The sequence below is a fragment of the Pectinophora gossypiella genome, chromosome 13 (genome assembly GCF_024362695.1).
Source record: "Pectinophora gossypiella chromosome 13, ilPecGoss1.1, whole genome shotgun sequence".
Classification (NCBI taxonomy): Eukaryota; Metazoa; Arthropoda; class Insecta; order Lepidoptera; family Gelechiidae; genus Pectinophora; species Pectinophora gossypiella.
Window position 1 is genome coordinate 13,211,543 of NC_065416.1, and position 20,329 is coordinate 13,231,871.

Sequence of the window (20,329 nt, forward strand, 5' to 3'; positions counted from 1 at the left end):
TTGTTAATGTGTAGAGAAATCCGGTGGTATATTGGGTAAGGGAAGAAAATGCCTATCAAATTGATAATTTAATTGTTATACATGATTGAATTCGCACCTATAAAATTGTAAGTAAACATTTTTTAAAAGGTCGTTGCCTACTAAGGGCTCTTTCTCACTAGTAGGTACACCATAATGGCGCCATTAAGGTTGCGCACCATCATAATGTACCTACGCAGTTGTATAAAAAGTACGATAAGGTACAAATAAATAAAGTTTCCTGCATTGTAATAAATTAACTGGTGGCACTAAAGACCTCCTGGTTATATGTCGTTTCTGTAATAGACCAAAAACACCTATAGAAACATAAATTTTATAATTATGACAACTAATGGTTCATAATTTCACCACTGTTTACAAATAACTCGCTGGGCTCAGTAACTGAACTTTAGCTCTTTGATTGTACGTACATCACCTGGTTGCGCAACGGATTTGTTACCCGCAACCGAATCCCGAATAATTTCTCGCTGGGAACCACAGTACCTAGTGGGATAAGGCCCTTAAGCCGAGTTAATGTTCGAGTTTGTATGCATGCGCTTATACAGAAATCCGCCGGCGTGATTTGGTACAACTCTAACTAAACTCAAAAAGCAATAAAGTTATTGAGTAGTGAATTCAACATACATACATACATACATAAACTCACGCCTATTTCCCACCGGGGTAAGCAGAGACTATAGAATTCCATTTGCTTCGATCCTGACACACTTCTCTTGCTTCCTCCACATTCATCAATCGCTTCATACACGTACGTTGGTTCAGAGTAGATCGTATTCAACCTTTTCTAAGGACATCTCCAATTCAAACAAATCATAGTGAATTCAAACTCAAATAAAATTTAGATAAGTACAAGTGAAATAAAAGAGAAACAAGTAAAATAAAAACATGTTGAAATAACGCGATTATATCCCAATTGGGGTCAGCGGTACATCCCCACGCCTCATTGAGCTTTCAGTTAGACCAACATGATAGAGAAAAATATATAAAAAAATCATAGGGTAAAATTTCTTTATTTAATAGCTAACATGGATAAACTCATCCTTTTTAATCTAAAGCATAGAATAATAATAATAATACTACGTATAGAACGGCAGTTCTCCGCTCCCCGCCAGCGGCTGAGCTAAGTTTACCTCACCCCCTCGGTCTTACTTAAGTCTTCAAACGTATGACCGTCAGACATACGACGTCAATGTGTAGTATCTGTGTAAAACGAGGTTTTTTGTATATCAAGTATATAACCAATCATACTCAAACGATATTATAATTATGACGCCTCTGGTCTCAAATCACAGAAGCTTATTTCGACCATTGATGGGACCGGTGGGAGCGCAGCGGGAGCCAACTCATTAAAAAAACAAAACCCAAAACGCTACTGTGAAACCCAAATAGTTCACAGCTTCTGTATAATGAAACATCAAATCAAATAAACTTTACTGCACAAAAAAATAACCTAAGTAAATTGTATTTAAGCTCATAATAAAATTGGTGTAGTCAGAGGTACAGCATCGTATGATGAACTAAGTACCCGCGTTTCACCAAGCTACACTTAACATACGTATTAACATACATAAGTACATAAAGTCACGCTTATTTCCCACCGGGGTAAACAGAGATCATAGAATTCCGTTTGCTTCGATCCTGACTGACTTTTCTTGCTTCTTCCGCATTCATCAATCGTTTCATACACGCACTCTCGTTCAGAGTACCTATTTACTCTGTGCAAAATCTTTTCTTAGGACATCTGCGATTTGGTCAACGTGGCGTACGTTTCTGTACGATTCTGGATAGATGACGCTGAAGTTGATAGGTTATTGTAAGGAACGGAACGTTATATTATTTCTGATTTTATAAACTTAATAAATAAAATAACGTAGAAAAAAACATAATCTTATCAAAATGTCTCGAAAGAATGAGAATAAGAGAAGTCTTTGTGTCGTGAATTTGTGCAAAAAATAAGGGAACCATTTATTTCCTAAAGATGAGATTTTTTTCTAACGTTGGTATCTTGGCAATGACCCAGTAACGTAGTTAGTTAAGCGCCATCTAACGAGTTCTTGAGAACTATAATTTGTTTAATAGTAAAATAGAAAATCTCCCATTATGGTCTAAAATGAATTCTTAGAAAGGACACACTCAAGTCCCTTTTAAAGACGCCCTGGAAGTTGGCACTTGCCTTAGTCAAGTTGCTACATTATGACAAGCGACAGTGACGGTGATAAAACTATATGAGATTGACATAAGTTGACATAAGGTATATCAATCACAAAACCCTAGCATAGATGCAATAGCGGCACTGCAGATCTAAATTATATTTTCATGTTAGAACGCTGTGGTACCCAAATAGTGCCAGCTTCCGCATAATGAAATCTACATATTTTTTTTATAACAATCCAATATAATAAGGGATATTGTTTCCGGGTTTTGAATAAAACATTTTATGGAATGTTTGCCTGGGCCGGTGCATATTTTGACATCGGTGTGCGCCCACTGTGCATCTACATTTTTATTGCTATTCCATTTTTACTACCTTTGTTATAAAGTCCAATAAAAGTAGGAGGTATTTGTCTTTCATAACTTTTTAAGTGTAGTGCGGTTGGCGTCGAAAGTTTTAATTACTTTTTTGGATTCTGTTTATGAATCTCTGGTCTTAATTATTTTACCACTGTGTTCTTTGCTACTGGGAATTAACACGTGAGTTTATAGCTTGTTATCATAATTTATTGACGGCACCTTACCTACCAGGGATGTTAGGGAGCTCTGTAACCGTAACCGAAACTATCGGATATCCGATATAAAAAAAAAACATCCGTAACCGAGTCCGAAATAAAAGTTTCGGATAATATCGGATAGGGGCGGAGCCTAATTGAGACACGTTGACAAGTTGTTTTGATCGGCTGGCCGCATAATTATATCCAATCCGTATCCGAAATTTCATATCTATAACATCCCTGTTACCTACCTATTAAAGTAAACTATTAATAGTAGTAAAAAAGTATAGTAAGCTTGTAATAAGGAGGGATGAAAGGCATATTACTAGGAAAGTTATGAGCAGGATATTTTTGCAATGTTTTCAATGTGTCTTTGTAACAATTACTGAGTCAAATATTTATTTCTTCTTCTTATCTGCTTTGGTCGGAAAGTCAGACAGGCAGTCGCTTCTGTAAAAAACCGGACCTGTCAAATCTTCAGGTTAGGTAAGCGGACCCTGTGAAAACGGGATAACTAGGGAGATGGTGCTCTTGTCTGCTTTTAGGAATAGTAAAGACCTGTGCATGTTTCCCGCTTTATTCAATTATTTTTTTCTCCCTAGTAAAACCTGTACTTTTTTCGGGAGGGTCTCGAGTGATACTACACACACGCGCTAAAATGCACCATCCATTTACCTCGCACAAAATATAGCGACCATCAAGGGAGAATGACGGGCGCTCGTCAAAAATCACATCATACGCGAACTAATGAAAACCATTACCAGCCTAGTAATCATTCAATGCATGCGGTACGTTTCCCACGCCTGCTATCAACTGCTTATTAATACCAACTTAATAATGCTGTTGGATATAATTGGAAGTAAGGAATTTTGGGACAGTTTGTTGGAGATGCTACTTTCCCCAACGGCAAAATAATGTTGGTGTATCTCAGATAATATGGAAAGGTTGTGCCTCTGGGCAGTTGTCTATTCCTCACCTTTTGTTGGCGCTAGTGATTGATGGAGCCTTATTGTCTGTGTCGCGTTTATTTTGAAAAATGAACTGTTATGTTTGTGCTCACTTCATTGCGTGGCGGTTTCGTTATGAGTACCTGCGCTAGTGATGGGGCGAGTTGAGTGTTATTAGAAACTTGGCTGTTGAAAAAATACAGTGGTGTTAATTCCTGTACACACCGTCTAATTAAAACACATAAAAACGGGTTCTTACCGCGTTTTAATCAGGGATATGAGACTCTCGATAATTCGAAACTGTTGCAAGTGCCATGATCACGGGATGACTGATATCGGGAGTCTCATATCCCTGATTTAAACGCGGTAAGAACCCGTTATTATGTGTTTTAATCATAACCGCGTAAACCTAGAACACCATCTAATTATCATCCGTCTAAAATTGACGTGTATTCCATAAATTTTATGCCTGTAGATTACCCGTCCCTTTCCTTTTCGGCGAATAAGAAAATGACTGGTATAACTTAAAATAAAATTAGGTGTCTGCAGGAATCGGGGCCAGTAAGTAGTTATTAATAATAAGGAATGAAGCATCAGTGTGGTTTGAAGGTTATATAAAATTATATAGGTAAATACAACTAACTTGAGCTATTTTACATGGAGTTTAATATCTACTTATCTATAAAGGGTGGCCTTTCCCTGTTTCTCAGTAGTCTTACCGAGTAGCTTGTCAGTTGAACTACTGAGAATTCCCACCCCAAGAGACTTATTAATAGTAAAACCCGTCTGGTGTTTTTTTCCCAAAAGGATGTCTTTTAGCTTTAAAAACACCACCAACTTAGTAAAAATCAAATCTAATCTAGCCTACAAGATCTCACTGCTGGACAAAGGCCTTCCCTTCCTGTGAGTAAATGTAATATCAGAATGTGTCAGTCTGAGGACAGACTGTAATCAGCGGGCTTAGCACCGTAAGCACGCGACTCTTTCACACCGCGACAGAGATCATCTGTCTCTTTCCGTGCAGTACTGTGAGAGAGTGACGGGTGACGTATGTCGAGGCGAGAAAGAGTCGCACGCTTACGGTGCTAAGCCCGCTGGATTGCGGAATGACAGGGAAATGGCGGACGGTTGTTTTTAAAGGAAAAATCGTACAAAATTATAAACGTTTTAAATAAACAAAGGTAAAAAAATATAATTGTTTCCTTCATGATCCATGTAAAAATCAAAAGACCAAAAAATACTAATAGATTATAGGTAAGTAGGTACTTACTTTGACGAAATCACTGTTACTCGATACTTATACTCAACTCATGAACTACTAGTAAGTATTAGCTACATCACTAGTTAATATTACATAAAATTTTAGCCGGAGGGTTTTTTTAATGGCCAATATACAGAGGGTAATTGAATGAGGGTTCACTCTTTGTATTGTCTTGATATTATTAAAATGTTATTAGCGATATCTAGAGCAAAGTAGCTTAGGAGAAGGTACGCTTGACTCGCAAACGTTAGGTTTCTAGTTCGATTCAAGTGTATTTATTAAATTACATATGTACCTACTCATACATAAACAAACTCATGCCGAGCTGTAGCCCAGTTGCTAGAACGCTTGATTCCCACTGGGAGGTTGCAGTTTCGAATCCTTTTTTTTGACGTGACTTATTGTAGATTTGCCGCAGACGGCATTAACTTCTTGGCCGGACAAATGGGGAGCGCTGAAGGCTCTCACCCGGTACAACGTTTAAAACAACAGGCCCGGGGGTGCTCAGTTGGGCGCGAACACCGGCTCAGGGCGCCGTCTGAATCGTTGGTCGTCGACCACGCCGGCGGGGTCGGTATCGGGGCCCTGAAGTGTTTGGTGTCGCGAGCTGATTGGTTGCCTCTATGGCACAGGCCTAAACCAATGATTTTCGAATTTGTTCCAAACTCATGTTTGGATAACATCAGTAACCGACGACTTCGTGAGGAGACTCACTTTCCCGAGAAATGCGATTTGAGGGTATTTGACCTAACCTAACCTAACCTGTTTTTTATTAGGCTGGTTTTCCCTTCACGGGATCTAATTTTCATTCTATTTATTTAACAGTTTATTGTACAAAGAACAGGATATAAAAACATATTTATAGTAAGTATATAAATAATTATATCTTAATTACTAGTAGTAGTGTAGTGTGACTAAGATTGAGAAGGGAATGTTAGGTTGGTTTGGACACGTAGAGCGGGTGAAGGATAATAGAATTACAAAAGGGGTATATAAAGCGAAAGTTGATGGTAGGATAGGCAGAGGAAGACCTAGAAGGAGTTACATTGACCAAATTGGAGATGGCCTTAGAAAAGGTTTAGTACGATCTACTCTGAACTGCCGTGCGTGTATGAAGCGATTGATGAATGTGGAGGAAGCAAGAGAAGTGTGTCAGGATCGATGCAAGTGGAATTCCATAGTCTTTGTTTACCCCAGTGGAAAATAGGCGTGAGTTTATGTACGTGTGTATATGTATTTAATAAAGTATAATTCACTTTAATTACAAAGGTTACAAACACGTCCGACAGTAAGAGGATAGATCGAGAAATATAAAAATAATTAAAAAGGAAAGAATTCATATTTTTTCTACCCTTTTTTTTAAAAGGTATTTTTATGTTGCAATTGTCTACAGACGGACTGTCTCGAGGGAGCAAGCGAATTCCACAACCTTGTTACATGAACGATTCTAATTCTAATCTACTCTGGTAAAACCTACTTTAACTTCGTGTTTGAACAAATCTAAACGACGTAAGAGCCTTTGACGATTTTCTTAAATAGAATTTACTAGAATAAACCCGTCAACAACTTGCCCATCCAATTTTCCTGTCGAACCCGGAAGGGATTTATAATTGAACGAGGGTTGGCCAGTTGGATGCCATTAAAACATGATTAGACAATGTCGTCTTTGTAAATTGAATACCGTAGCGAAAGGGGATATATTGCATATGGTGTAATATTATGATTAGCACCACGGAATAGAAGAAAGTGGATGGAAAGGCCTGAACGCGCATTTTGCATGAGAACCACTGTCGCCAGTTTCACCTCTCTCTCTCTTTTTCTACTACTCCTGCAAACAGATAAATCCGACAGCTCTACTGCTTCTCTAATTCCATAGCCACTTTAGGATTGGGTGTATTCGTGTACTGTTAATTTATTTATTGTTCCAATGTACAAATCCATACTGTTCATCATAACTATAACTATCCATATTATTATGAGTTGCTGCAAGGCTGCAAGTTTTTAGGCTCTCTCCACTCCTACGGGCGTGATTAGTAGGGATACAGAGCTGCTCCATCGCAGGTTGGTGGAGGAACACCAATTCCGGAGATAACCACTTTAGTGCGGTTCGTTTCCTAAATTTAATTCTCCGGGAATTCTGAGATCTCTCGTTTGGTAGTTTAGGTTTAAAGCCATAACATCTGAAATACCTCATGGCCATACTTTGGAAATTGGCACAGTTTTTAATAATATATCACGCAGTAAACCTACCTATAGTATATTCAACGTATATTTAGTTCACAGTATATTAAAATGCAGTACAGTGAATCACGGGCATAGAAAAATAAAATCAGTGGTGACACTCCATACAAGTCTAGGTAAAGTCTAGGGAGAATCTGCTCCCTTCGGTAGATGATTACTAAGGCACGTACAGTCCCAGTCGTGACGTCAAACGTAGCGCAAGCGTCACAGTCGGAAGCATTACTTATAATTCCTAGACCGATCCTGTGATAGTCACCTAGAGGTAGGTAAGCTATTCAGAAGCCTGGGTTCTGAGTACAACGACACATATGTATGTAATCTTCTTATTAGAATGTAATATATATATATATTTTATTTTTTTTAAAGAACGTCTAGGGTCCTCTGCCGAGGTTTTTGAAAAGGTTGCCTGGAAAAATTTGCTGCATGAGCAATAAGGCCGCCTGTTGTGTTTTTCTGTATATGTTGTCCTTATCTCTGTATTTTGTGTCCATTGTGCTCAATAAAGTATTTTATCTATCTATCAAGGCACTGGAAAAACTGCAAAATTTGCAAAAGTTTTAAAACTATTGAAACAAACCAGACTAGTTAATCCTACTCTTTTAAAGTGAACCAACTGTTCTTTTTGCTACTATGGCAGTGCAATGAATCACTGGTTATCAGACCATCTTTCCGGCGCCCGCGCAGGTGTCCCGCGCTACTGGTCACAACCATACCGTCCACTGCATGCACTTTCAACACCGTATACACGAACGTGCCTAGAATCGTATTTGGTGGGTTTAAATGTCTCTGGTCCAAATAAATGAACGGATTCAGCATTACGACACTTTTTGTTAGCCACGTTATAAGAGTGAGTCTTACATATTTAGTCATAGACATAGTCATTTATTGATAATAATAATTACACGTCACAGATATTACAAAATTCAATGAAATTAAATATTATTACGGAATTCAATTACATTAAAATATATTATCAATTAAGTACAGGTCGTCAAAACTATAGAATGCCTGCACAATAAGCCATTTTTTAAGTTTAAGTTTAAATATAGTACAATTCTTTGCTTGTATGATATGGTCAGGCAGTTTGTTGTACACTCCCGGGGCCAAGACATGCACAGTTTTCGCGCTCCTCCGGAGCGTATGAGGCACCCTGTCGAGTATATGCGCGTGCCGAGAATCGTGTCCTCGTCTTTCACCTCTGCAACTGTACAACTCTCTATTGTTGAACGCATAAAGAGCAGTCTGGTATATTAGTAAACACGGAAACGTCATTATTTTAAATTTTATAAAGTAAGGACGCGCAGACACATCGCTACGAATACGCGCGACTTTTTTACGCGTGACGTTTACTAGGTAGGTTTATTACTTTGTGATCCCTAGTTTGGTTAGGACATTACAGGCTGATCACCTGATTGTCCGAAAGTAAGACGATCCGTGCTTCGAAAGGCACTTTAAGCCGTTGGTCCCGGTTACTACTTACCATGATCCATGGCAGGGCCCTTCTCCTATCGTGTGGGTTGTGAGGTGGATGACCAACCTCATCAATCCTGGTGTCAGGGTTATTATGGAGCCGCCAAAGGCCACCGACGTGACTCAAGTAACGACAACGTACTTGGATCAGTAAGTAGGGCCCTGATACCAGGGTTGATGAGGTTGATGAAAACTGTCGTGTTTCGCAATCATATGCAGCTTGGCTAAGGCCAATGCATGTCCATCGTTATCATATCTTCGAATGATATACGATCAAAGGCTTTTCCACCTTCATGTTATACGACCAATTTTTCACGACACATATCGCAGGAGGTTGGACATCCAAAACGACGTGTACAGTAACAAAGTGCCTATAAACCTTACGATTTGGATATTCCAGCTAGCGTTGCCGATAACTCGGCCAATCGAAGTGTGTTCACTCATAAATCTGCAGCTTTCTATGCTGAACCATCGATCTTGCATGTAAAGCCCGTGAAGCCACGGTGCATTGGCTTTCAATGCCTTCCGTTGAAGAGTAAACTGAATTTGAATTAGTTAAACACATACATACATAAACAGTCTTAAATACTAGGTACAGGCCTCCCCTCAATCAACCGGAGGGGGTATGGAGCATACCATGCTGTACCACTGCTGATTGGTGGAGGTGTTTGGGGTAGTAGACCGGAACAGCGCCTTAACGAGCTTTCCGAACTTATTTGTGTACTTTTTGCACAGTTCAACCTGCAATGACCTAGCCAAACAAACCTTCATCATCATCAATTTAAGAGCCACGCTCTTGTCGGTGTAGCATTTTCCATTCCAGTCTATCAAAGGCCAATTCCTTGACTTCCCTATAAGACACGACGTTAACCTTTTCTTTAATCTGTTCCATGTAAGCTCTTCTTGGTCTTCCCCTTCCTCTCTTTCCTTCTAGCTTTCCTTCTATAATGTTTTTAAACAAACCTTATATAGGTATAATACTGGAAACTATTAAATCAACATCCTTCCAAGCTTGTGTTATATAGTGCCCCTTCTATTTATTTATTTTATTAAAAAGGCACACAGACAGATTGCACAATACATGTATGATGTATGTGAGTCCTAAATCTGTTACGAGTTAGACTAACTAGTCTACAATCCAAAAAATAGTGTACACAGCATGACAAAATATCAGAAAGGACAGAACTTAGGATAAACAATACATACTTAAACCAATTAATACATTAAAACATAGTCCGGCCAAGTAGTTAATGCCATCTGCGGCAAATCTACAATAGGTAAGTCACGTCAAAAAAAGACATTAAAAACATCACCACAAGGACAGAAAAAAGTAAGTACAAAAATAAAATAAGTATAATCTATACGTAGTAATATGGTTTATCCTATCCCTTAGGTACCAACATCTCTTTGTATGTGCGCAATCGATCTTGCATGTAAAATCTTGGAAGCCACGGTGCATTTCCTTTGAATGCAGGCTGGTGCTGCTAAACAGAGTGGATTATACGAGCTTCGCTTTTGTTAGTGGTTTTTGCTTTTGCATGCCATGTGGTAATTGGTATGAATTGTATAGAGCGGCGTGTTCCGTGCGCTGTTTCGGAGCCTAAAGCCTAAACTAAAGGGATTAAATCGTGAATTAAGAGTTGGCAGGTACGGTTTACCTGCCGCGTAGAGTTTTGTTCTTTTTGTTAGTAGAGTTCAACGCTCTTTACTTGGCTTCTTCTATCGTGTGGATTGGTGGAGTACCAACCTCATGAACCCTGGTGTCAAGGTTACTAGTGAGCCGTCAAAGGCCCCTGACATGGCTCATGTAACGACTACTTACTTACATAAAAAATAATTGAAATATATAGGAAACATAATATATTATAGAGATGACTACGATTTTGCTGACTACTATTGTTAGCTACTACTTTGTAGGGAAACACTATTTCTACAAGAAACTATGAAGGACCTATTGATAACATCAGCAATTTTGTTATAATCATTGACAAAAACAGTTGCCATTAATATTTTTGATGTTCGTACAAAACTGGGCACCCTCAGGCCTGTTGTCTTAAACGTTGTACCGGGGGAGAGCCTTCAGCGCTCCCCATTTGTCCGGCCAAGTAGTTAATGCCATCTGCGGCAAATCTACAATAAGTCACGTCAAAAAAAGATGTTCGTACAACGTTTATTAAATGCGAAATACGTAAATTTTTTGTTCTTGCATTTCGATTATTGCGATTGTTACAAATATTGATTAATTAATTCCATTTGTTACTTAATCACTTTTACTCCAGTAGATATTTACTGCTGTTAAGCCGACTAATTACCGACTATGGACTTTCCCGACTAGTCGGTGCATCTCTAATATATATCCATTCCTGATATTGGAGGCTCAATACCAGCTAAGCTAAACAAACCTGGTGAACATAAAAAAAGGTTTGGACAGCTTTACTACCGGCTACTATTTGAACGGTCGTTAGTTTTCGTTTTTGCACATTTATCTTCAACACAACTCTGTACCGAGTGTATCTGAGTGCTTTATCTATTGCTCTCACGGGACGTTTAACGTGAACGTGAAAAATCACGTCAAAATCTCTTAGAAGTCTCTACTCCAGTGGAGAATTCTAGAAAGTTCTAGAAACTTCTGGTGTAAATGAAACATAATAGAATGCTCGGACGAGAGAACTCTGCGCTCCCCATTTGTTAGTTAGTACCTTAAGCGGAAAATCTACAATAAGCCACTTCAAAAATCTTCTTATCGTGTGGGTTGTGAGGTGGAATACCAGCCTCATCAAACCTGGTGCTAGGGTTATTTATTATTGAGCCGCCAAAGGCCCCTGACATGGCTCATGTAACGATTACTCACTTACATCAGTAAATAGTAACCGGGACCAATAGCTTAACGTGCCTGCCGAAACACGGATCATCTTACTTTTGGACAATCAGGTGATCAGCCCACAATGTCACAGTCACTTCAAATATAAAATTGTTGAGTCGCTCATTGGTACGGATTATGGCAGACATTTTTATTTTATTTAATGTAATTTATCATAATTATATCATTATTGCAATATCCGCAGATACAAAATCACAATCCATGTCGGCGCATCCAGCAACATTCATTCATGCAAGCCTGCAAATGCTCTACTGTAGTTAATTTACTTATGACAACACAAGGGGTGCCTTAGGCGGTAAACACTGATTGCAACTCCGCCTCTGAATGCGTCTTTATAAATCGAAATCTCATTAAATATAGAGTCATCTCCCTAGCATTATCCCGTTTTTCACAGGGTCCGCTTACCTAACCTGAAGATTTGACAGGTCCGGTTTTTTACAGAAGCGACTGCCTATCTGACCTTCCAACTCTCAAAGGGAAAACCAGCTCATTACAGGTTAGGTTATATACCTCCGAAAATGCAGCTCTCGGGAATGAAGGTTTCCTCACGATGTTTCCCTTCACCGCTGAGCACGTGATAATCATTTATGATCCAAACATGAATTAGAAAACAGACAATTAGGTTTAGGCCTGTGTTGGATTCGAACCTGTGACCTCAAAGTGAGAGGCAAGCGTTATACCAACTGGGCTACCACGGCTCGTTAAATACAGTGTAGATTTTCTATCGATTTTATACCTCTATAAGTAAGTAAAGACTTAAAGACGCACCTACGTACTTACGGAAAGGGAAAGGAAATCGCGCATAAATCACGTACTTATATTGGAATTAACAACTGTTATTGGCGTAATTCTACGTTTCTCACACTTCACACATCTGTTATTAAAAAAAAACAAGTACTCTATATTGTTTGTGTCTGTGAAAGTGTTTTGCGGTGCACGAGTTTTTAAATTCAATGAATTTTGTATCGTAATGGAATGTTTAGGCAGCTAGCTAATGGTTCGACCGCGGCGCGGTAGATATTTTAGTCGGACAGACGTAATTCACGCCTGTAATTGCTATTGCAGTGGGCAAAACCTCAAGTTAGCTAAAGCTAACTTTTAGCTACACTTGGTGTTCAAGTCCTGAGATGGTTTATGGTTTATTAAGGTAAGACTAAATAGGCACTTTTGGGTACGCTGGTTACACCGTCGAACGCTTAAGTTCTATAAGAGACAGAATGGTGTCAAGTGCAAACCTATTATATTAAAAAATAATAATATAATATACTAGCGACCCGCCCCGGCTTTGCTCAAAATCTTTTGTGTAGTTTTAAAGATTTAAGCGTATATAGGGATATAGGGACAGAAAAAGCCCGCTTGCTCGTAAAGAAACTAAAATAGTTGCAGACTGTCCGTCGCGTCGTCTGCGCAGCGCCTAAGTCCTCTATCTGGGCCGTGGTGACCGCACTGTGCGCTGGCGCATCTCTTTCATGTGGCCACTGTTTCTTTGATGTTCTTACTAATACTGAATTACTGACATAGACGGTTTCGTCTAGCTGCCTACATAAATAAGTACCTACTATAATTAAGCGTGTCTCCTGTTACCTCCCCCCTCCTGACCTCTTAGTTTGATAGGAAGTCATAAAGCAATAATATTAACTCTTTGAAATGAGAAAGCAAAATAAAATGAATCTGAAAGTTAATTAGTTTCCAAGAATATCAAGTCAAACTACTGCTCGGTATCCGAGTTGCTTTTGACCTAATACATTTCTAAAGAACGGAAGTATAGTTTATTTTCATACTATCTTAAAACAAATGAATAAATCTTTAAAACGTTTGTACGTAGTTTCTGTGAAAATATTGTGTTAATATTTCATTTGAAGTGACTTTTGGGAATAAGCATATAACTTACGAAAGTGTTTGTTAGACATATCTTGTAGAAATATTATTATGATACAACTTTATTTTTTGACGTGAAGTATGGTTCTCTACTAGGCCGAATATGAACCTGTAACATGTGCAAAATCTTCAAGATAACCCACAAGATATAAGACCCCGGCGTGTGTGTATGAAACGATTGATGAATGTGAAGGAAGCAAGAGAAGTGTGTCAGGATTGAAGCAAATGGAATTCCATAGTCTCTGCTTACCCCGATGGGAAATACGCGTGAGTTTATATATGTATGTCTTCAAGATATATTACGTATTCTGGGTTAGGTATCAAGGCGTGTGTGTATGAAACGATTGATGAATGTGGACGAAGCAAGAGAAGTGTATCAGGATCGAAGCAAATGGAATTCCATAGTCTCTGCTTACCCCGGTGGGAAATAGGTGCGAGTTTATATATGTATGTCTTCAAGATATATTACGTATTCTGGGTTAGGTATCAAGGCGTGTGTGTATGAAACGATTGATGAATGTGGACGAAGCAAGAGAAGTGTATCAGGATCGAAGCAAATGGAATTCCATAGTCTCTGCTTACCCCGGTGGAAAATAGGCGTGAGTTCATATATGTATGTCTTCAAGATGTATTACGTATTCTGGGTTAGGTAGCAAGTATAGTATTATACTTATAATTACCTATGATTTTCTGTATTGCTACTAAAATCGTTGGCTAGATTTACAGCAATAAGTACGCTGATTGTTGAACATTTAGGGTGGTATTAATAAACGAATCTCAGCTGAGACTGTCCTCAATATCACGCTCAAGTCCCTGTTTTTATATAAGAACTGTCACATTGACATGATCTTGAGAGCAGTCTCGAAGCTGAGATTAGTTTATTAATACCACCCTAAGTCCTGTTTTAGGTGTATCAACGATTTCTTTTGTTTTGATGAACAAAAAAAAAATGTGTGAGTGTAGTGTACTGTGTGTGTTACTTCACCTATAAAACTAAAGAAAGAACTAAACGAAAAAAGAAATAACTAAGGAAAGGTGTAGAGTTCTTTTAGATGATACACCTAAAGAGGATATCGTTATGACATTTTATTGTACTGTATGATGATGATGATTTTTTGTCGCCAGATGCCGTGCAGCGGTTCATAGAGATGCCGACTTACACCGAGGTGAACCCTGGTGAAGATGCTCTGCTGAAGTGCAGGATATCAGACAAGAAGGGGGTTTGTTCGTGGCAGAAGGACAATAAGGTGAGTGACTAATTAGTTGTAGAGTAACTTGCTGCACAAGGTTCCCCATTTGTCCGGCCAAATAGTAAATGTCATTTAAGGCAAATGAACAATATGTACAGCCATGAGCAATATAATGTACTCACTTTAGGACTCTGTCGCACTAACATATTTGACATTTAGTGAGACTTACAGTTCAATTTGTTAAAAAAGTTAATGTGACATGGTACCAAAGTGTATACATATTAATGCTCGTGACCGTATATCTTAGGCTTGGCAGCGATAGCGGCTTTATGCAGCGCGGTGTTCCCGTCGTGTGGGTCCTGCAAGTTGCAAGCTGATCTGCAAGTCTCCCTCCCACGCCTCCAGTATTGTCTCCAATTAACGCTCTCCCCCTGATATTAGGCTCCATATCTGGTTCAAACATGGTTCCCCTTTCCTAAGGTCCATATACAATTTCACCCCCTCTCTGAAGGGTTTGCGGGTAGATTAAAAAAAAGATGCACAATTTTTTTTGTAAGTCACAAATAGTTTTCATACCAATTTTTAATTGTTTACTTATCTTGAATTGCGGAATGCTCCATACAAACTTTCACCCCACATTTTTGGGAAGTGGGGAGTTAAAAAAACAAAAAAATAGCCCATGTCACTCTCCATCCCTTCAACTATCTCCACTTGAAAAATCACGTCAATTCGTCGATCCGTTTTGCCGTGAAATACGGACAAACAAACAGGTACACACTTTCCCATTTATAATAATATTAGTATGGATTGCGGAATGCTCCATACAAACTTTCACCCCCCATTTTCGAGAAGTGGGGAGTTAGAAAGAGACAAAAAATAGCCTATACCACTCTCTATCCTTTCAACTATCTGCACTTAAAAAATCACAATTCTTTGCTTCGGTTTGCCGTGAAAGACGGACAAACAAACAGACACACACTTTCCCATTCATAATATTTGTATGGATTAGATTTCATTAGATTCCATTAACATCTAGTCAACTTCATTAGGCTGTTTGCCTATATTATGTTTATTAGCTATCGCGACGGTACCGTGTTGTGTTTAAATACTTGTTTCATCATTGTTACTGCTAAGTCAGCATTCCAGACCTTCATGTTTCTATAAAGTGTTGCGAATTATCGATAGTACAGTATCGATACTATAAATGGCCCAAGATAGAGTATTTGTCCGGGTCAAAGATAAATTATAAAATGCTAATCTAGTATTAGAAGCTAGGCTAAGATGATCAAAAATCAATCTCATTTCACTTTTCGACTTATTTTCGAATTTTATTTATGAATTAAATAACAATGAGTACGACGTTTGATTTCCGTACGAACTCCAAAGAAAACTTTCGTTTTGACGTTTCGTAAATAGTATTTCATTTGAGGAGCCTATTGTAAATGAATTTCAAGGATGTTTTTGTGCTGGTATTCAGCGATATCGGCCGACTATTCAGGATAATGTAATATGTAAGTAGAATCAATAATATAGGTCGTTTTGAACATTTTTTATTTGTATTGTATTATTTTTCATTTGTCGCAGATAGCATTAACTATTTGGCTGGATTTGAACCGTCACCTTATATATTATTGTTATCAATAGAAACCACCATTTGGTTGACGACTTGAGTTGTTGTTAAGTTGGTTGTTCTAGTCGTTGTGTTGTTGAGTCGGTTGTTGTTGTTTATCGATAGATTTGATTTATTGAAGTTGTAATGTATCATTACTGTTAGATAGAAAAGAATCGATCGACCTAATATCGACTTATACATCACTATGCTAATGAACGCCACAACACTAGCTTACGTACTTTGACAGATCTAATTCTTACCGCGGGACGATTGTAAAATGTTATCTTATTGAAAGATAATTAATAATAGGCTAGCTTTCCAACTAGCCAAATCAGTTACTTTTTACTAAATGTCACAACATGAAATTACTGTGGGATTTGTTCCTGTGTCATCATAGAAAAACGTGATAAAATGTCGGACTTATTGTTACGTTTTTTTGATTAAAATTCATAAATAAGTGAAATAGAAAAAAGAAAATATTTTTCCTTAGTTTTAGATCTGTCTTTATTTAGTAATCAGAATTTCATAATTTATCTTGAACCTTATAGTACACGACCCAATTCTACTGAACTGGTCGTTCTGTTTAATACTACTATCGATTCTTTTGTTTTTACCTTCACTACATAATCAAGTTTATCGATGTTAAGACTATTACATCACTGTTTCACACAACCTTGAATAGTTCGTCGCGTAATTGCTCAGTGCATCTTGACTGACAGATGGTATTTAAAAACATTCACGTCATAGAAATGTCAGGCGTCAGTTTGGTTGGTGATGAGAGGTGATTGCTGACTGTGGAAGAATCTAGTTTTGCAATCGCGCCAACCGGTCGTTGACTTTTACCTTGGTTCGTACAAATTGGGTCGTCTACTAGGTTCAAGATAAATTATGAAATTCTGATTACTAAATAAACACAGATCTAAAACTAACGAAAAACATTTTCTTTTTTCTATTTAACTTATTTATGAATTTTAATCGACAAAAACGTAGTAATAAGTCCGTCATTTTGACATAAATTTCCATGACGTCATAGTGTGCTTTTTCATACAAATTCCATAGTAATTTCGTGTTTTGACGTTTAGTAAAAAGTAACTGATTTGACTAGTTGGAAACTAGCCTATTGGTGAAATGTAACATGAAATCACACCTGAGACACTTCGTACAAAAATTCTTACTTTGCGCGTAAGTGAGACAAACACAGTTCGCGCCATTTCCTTCTTAGCGGCTTACGACCGTTTAAGACTAAAGTTTTTTTTTTCTTTTTTTTACGTGACTCATTGTAGATTTGCCGCAGATGGCATTAACTACTTGGCCGGCCAAAAGACTAAAGCACACCCCGGACACTTCATACAAAAAAACCTCGTGTTACACAGACACTACACATTGACGTTATCGTACACGCGCATTTGTGTGTGTGACGTCTGACGCCCGTACGATTGAAGACTAAAGTAAGACCGAGGGGGGTGAGGTAAAAAGCTCAGCCACGCTGGTGAGGAGCGGCAAGTTGCCGTTCTGTACGTAGTATTATTCGTTATTCTATGACTAAATTAAGAGGGTGTGGGGTGTGAGGTTGGCGCCCGATACGAATTGGTGTGCTCTCGATCAAAGATCTCTCAATAAGCCAAGTGTTGATGGTATCTACCTTCGCATCGAGCCAATTATGTCTAATTGTCTCCTCTTATGTCTATCAACGTTAATCTCACTGAGTGATTTGGTATGTTCTCGACTAAATATAATTGTAACTAATTAAGTAAGTGTAGGCTCAAATTCGTGAATGTCAGAACCCCTTTTGTACTCGTAGACACGCATAAAGATTCTATCGATTTTGTACTCATGTTGTTCTCATATGTCTTGGTAAGAACGTGTTAGGATATAAACTTAAAATACTAAACCTTACCCACGATTGTAGTTACCATACGCCTGTACTCACCATCACCACCTTTTCCTTTATGTTTTCCAACTAAATATTAATGTGTGTATATTTTTTTTTGTTGTAAATGTATATGTGTGTTGCAGGTTTTACCTAAATAAACTTTTTTTTATTATTATTTTTTTTACTTATAAATATGTTTTTTCTTCAAACATACATACTTACAACAACAACACAAAAACGCCACATACATACAATACAATACAAAAACGCTTTATTGCACATATTATAAAATAATTAAAAAAGTGACAAGAAGTTCAATAACTTAGCAATCTTAAAAGCAATTTCTTCCAGGCAACCCTAGGGTGAAAGAACTTGCTAAATATTGGAATCAGGGATAAATGTTCTAAAACAAATCTTTCCGTATACGGGGTGTTAGTAGCATCGTAACGAATACTGAGGGGGACGATTCAGACCATGATTCTGAGTTAATAATATGGATTTTTCCTTCGCAAATGTTTTTTTCATGTTTTTTTTTTGCGATGGAAAATTCCACTTGATATTAATTCAGAATCATAGTCTGAGCTATTCCTCAAAATTTTCGTTACGATGTCACTAACATCCTGTATATTTCATTAGGGTAATATGTGATGCTATCTGCGTAGGCGCTACTGACGTTCCCTCAAATTCTAACTTGATTTAGTAACTGTCTGTAACAATTTCCTAAGGTGTCGTAGGCGCTGGAACGAACTGGGTTTTTGTGGTGACAGTCTTACGGCAAATTGGTGATTTACTGAATTGTTGGCTTCTTGTGACTTTGTCTAGACTAGTGGTTTCCAATTAGTGGTATCAGTCCCCCCTGGGATATGTGAGAATGCTTGAAAATGTACGTGGAATTAGAAAAGCCTACATCTTGGTTAGCTAGCCCATGTACCCACTTCTTTATTTTGTTAGGTTTTTATAATTTCTGCCGCAATTGGCCGGACAAATGAAGACCGCTAACGTCTCTCACGGTACACAATTTAAGACTACAGGCATGTGGATGTTCAGTTGAGTGCCAATCTGAGAGGATCAATGAATAATTAGGTAACAATATTTAAAAAGAACCGACCGGGTTAAGCAGAGACTATGGAACTCCGTTTGCTTCGATCCTGACACACTTCTCTTGATTCCTGCACATTCATCAATCGTTTTATACACGCACGCCGGTTCAGAGTAGATCTTACTGAACCTTTTCTATGGACATCTCCAATTTGGTCAATATACGTCCTTCTAGGTTTTCCTCTGCTAGCCCTACCACCAACCTTGCTTACCCCGGTGGGAAATAGGCGTGAGTTTATGTATGTATTTAAAAAGACTAGCTCTCGACTCTCATATTGGAATGTATTCACTCACTGCATAAACTCTTGAGATATTTGTATGCCAGTCTTATGGCAGTGCATACTGATACATGTTTAATGTTATGTAATGTTTAATAAGATGTTCTTGAAGTATGTACACAAATAAATTATTTTGTATTTGTATTTGTACTATACTATCCCAATGTAGAGGTGCATCCATCGCAAGGTGAACTAAGTACCCACGCCTCACTAAGGTTTCTGTTAGACCAACGTGATGGGTGGTGGATGTGGAATTGGATAATATTTGAAGAATCAATCAACACAAAACCACCTCCCACTCTAAGGGTGGTATTAATAAACTAATCTCAGTTTCGAGACTGCCCTCAAGATCATGTCAAAGTGACAATTCTCATATAAAAACAGGGACTTGAGCATGATCTTGAGGGCAGTCTCAGCTGAGATTCGTTTATTAATACCACCCTATCACCCACCTCCATCCGTCCTATCTCTTCCTTGTTTTGTTTTGTATTTGTTGCTGTGGTGTCCCTATATAGTAACCGTTTCTTTCTTTCTCTGTTGCTGCTCTGCTTACCTCGATGGAAAATGGGCGTCTATTTATGTATGCAGCCTTATATTTCCGTATTTTCAAACATTCCTTATGCTGATTGATAACATGGCGTATTACTGTCTTAGGGTGGTATTAATAAACTAATCTCAGTTTCGAGACTGCCCTCAAGATCATGTCAAAGTGACAATTCTCATATAAAAACAGGGACTTGAGCATGATCTTGAGGGCAGTCTCAGCTGAGATTCGTTTATTAATACCACCCTATCACAACTTCTTTTCGGCGGATAAGAAAATGACAGGTATAACTTAAAATCGGGAGGTGTC

The 20,329-nt window shown here is 38.2% G+C and overlaps 1 protein-coding gene across 2 annotated transcripts in view; it reads left to right on the forward strand.

The window, feature by feature from the left end:
- Window positions 1-20,329, forward strand: part of LOC126372132 (irregular chiasm C-roughest protein) — a 123,498-nt gene that overhangs the window by 18,849 nt on the left and 84,320 nt on the right. For both annotated transcript variants that reach the window (XM_050017731.1, XM_050017732.1), the window contains exon 2: window positions 14,551-14,672. In XM_050017731.1, the coding sequence (XP_049873688.1) occupies window positions 14,551-14,672 (122 nt within the window). The remainder of the gene's footprint in view (window positions 1-14,550; window positions 14,673-20,329) is intronic.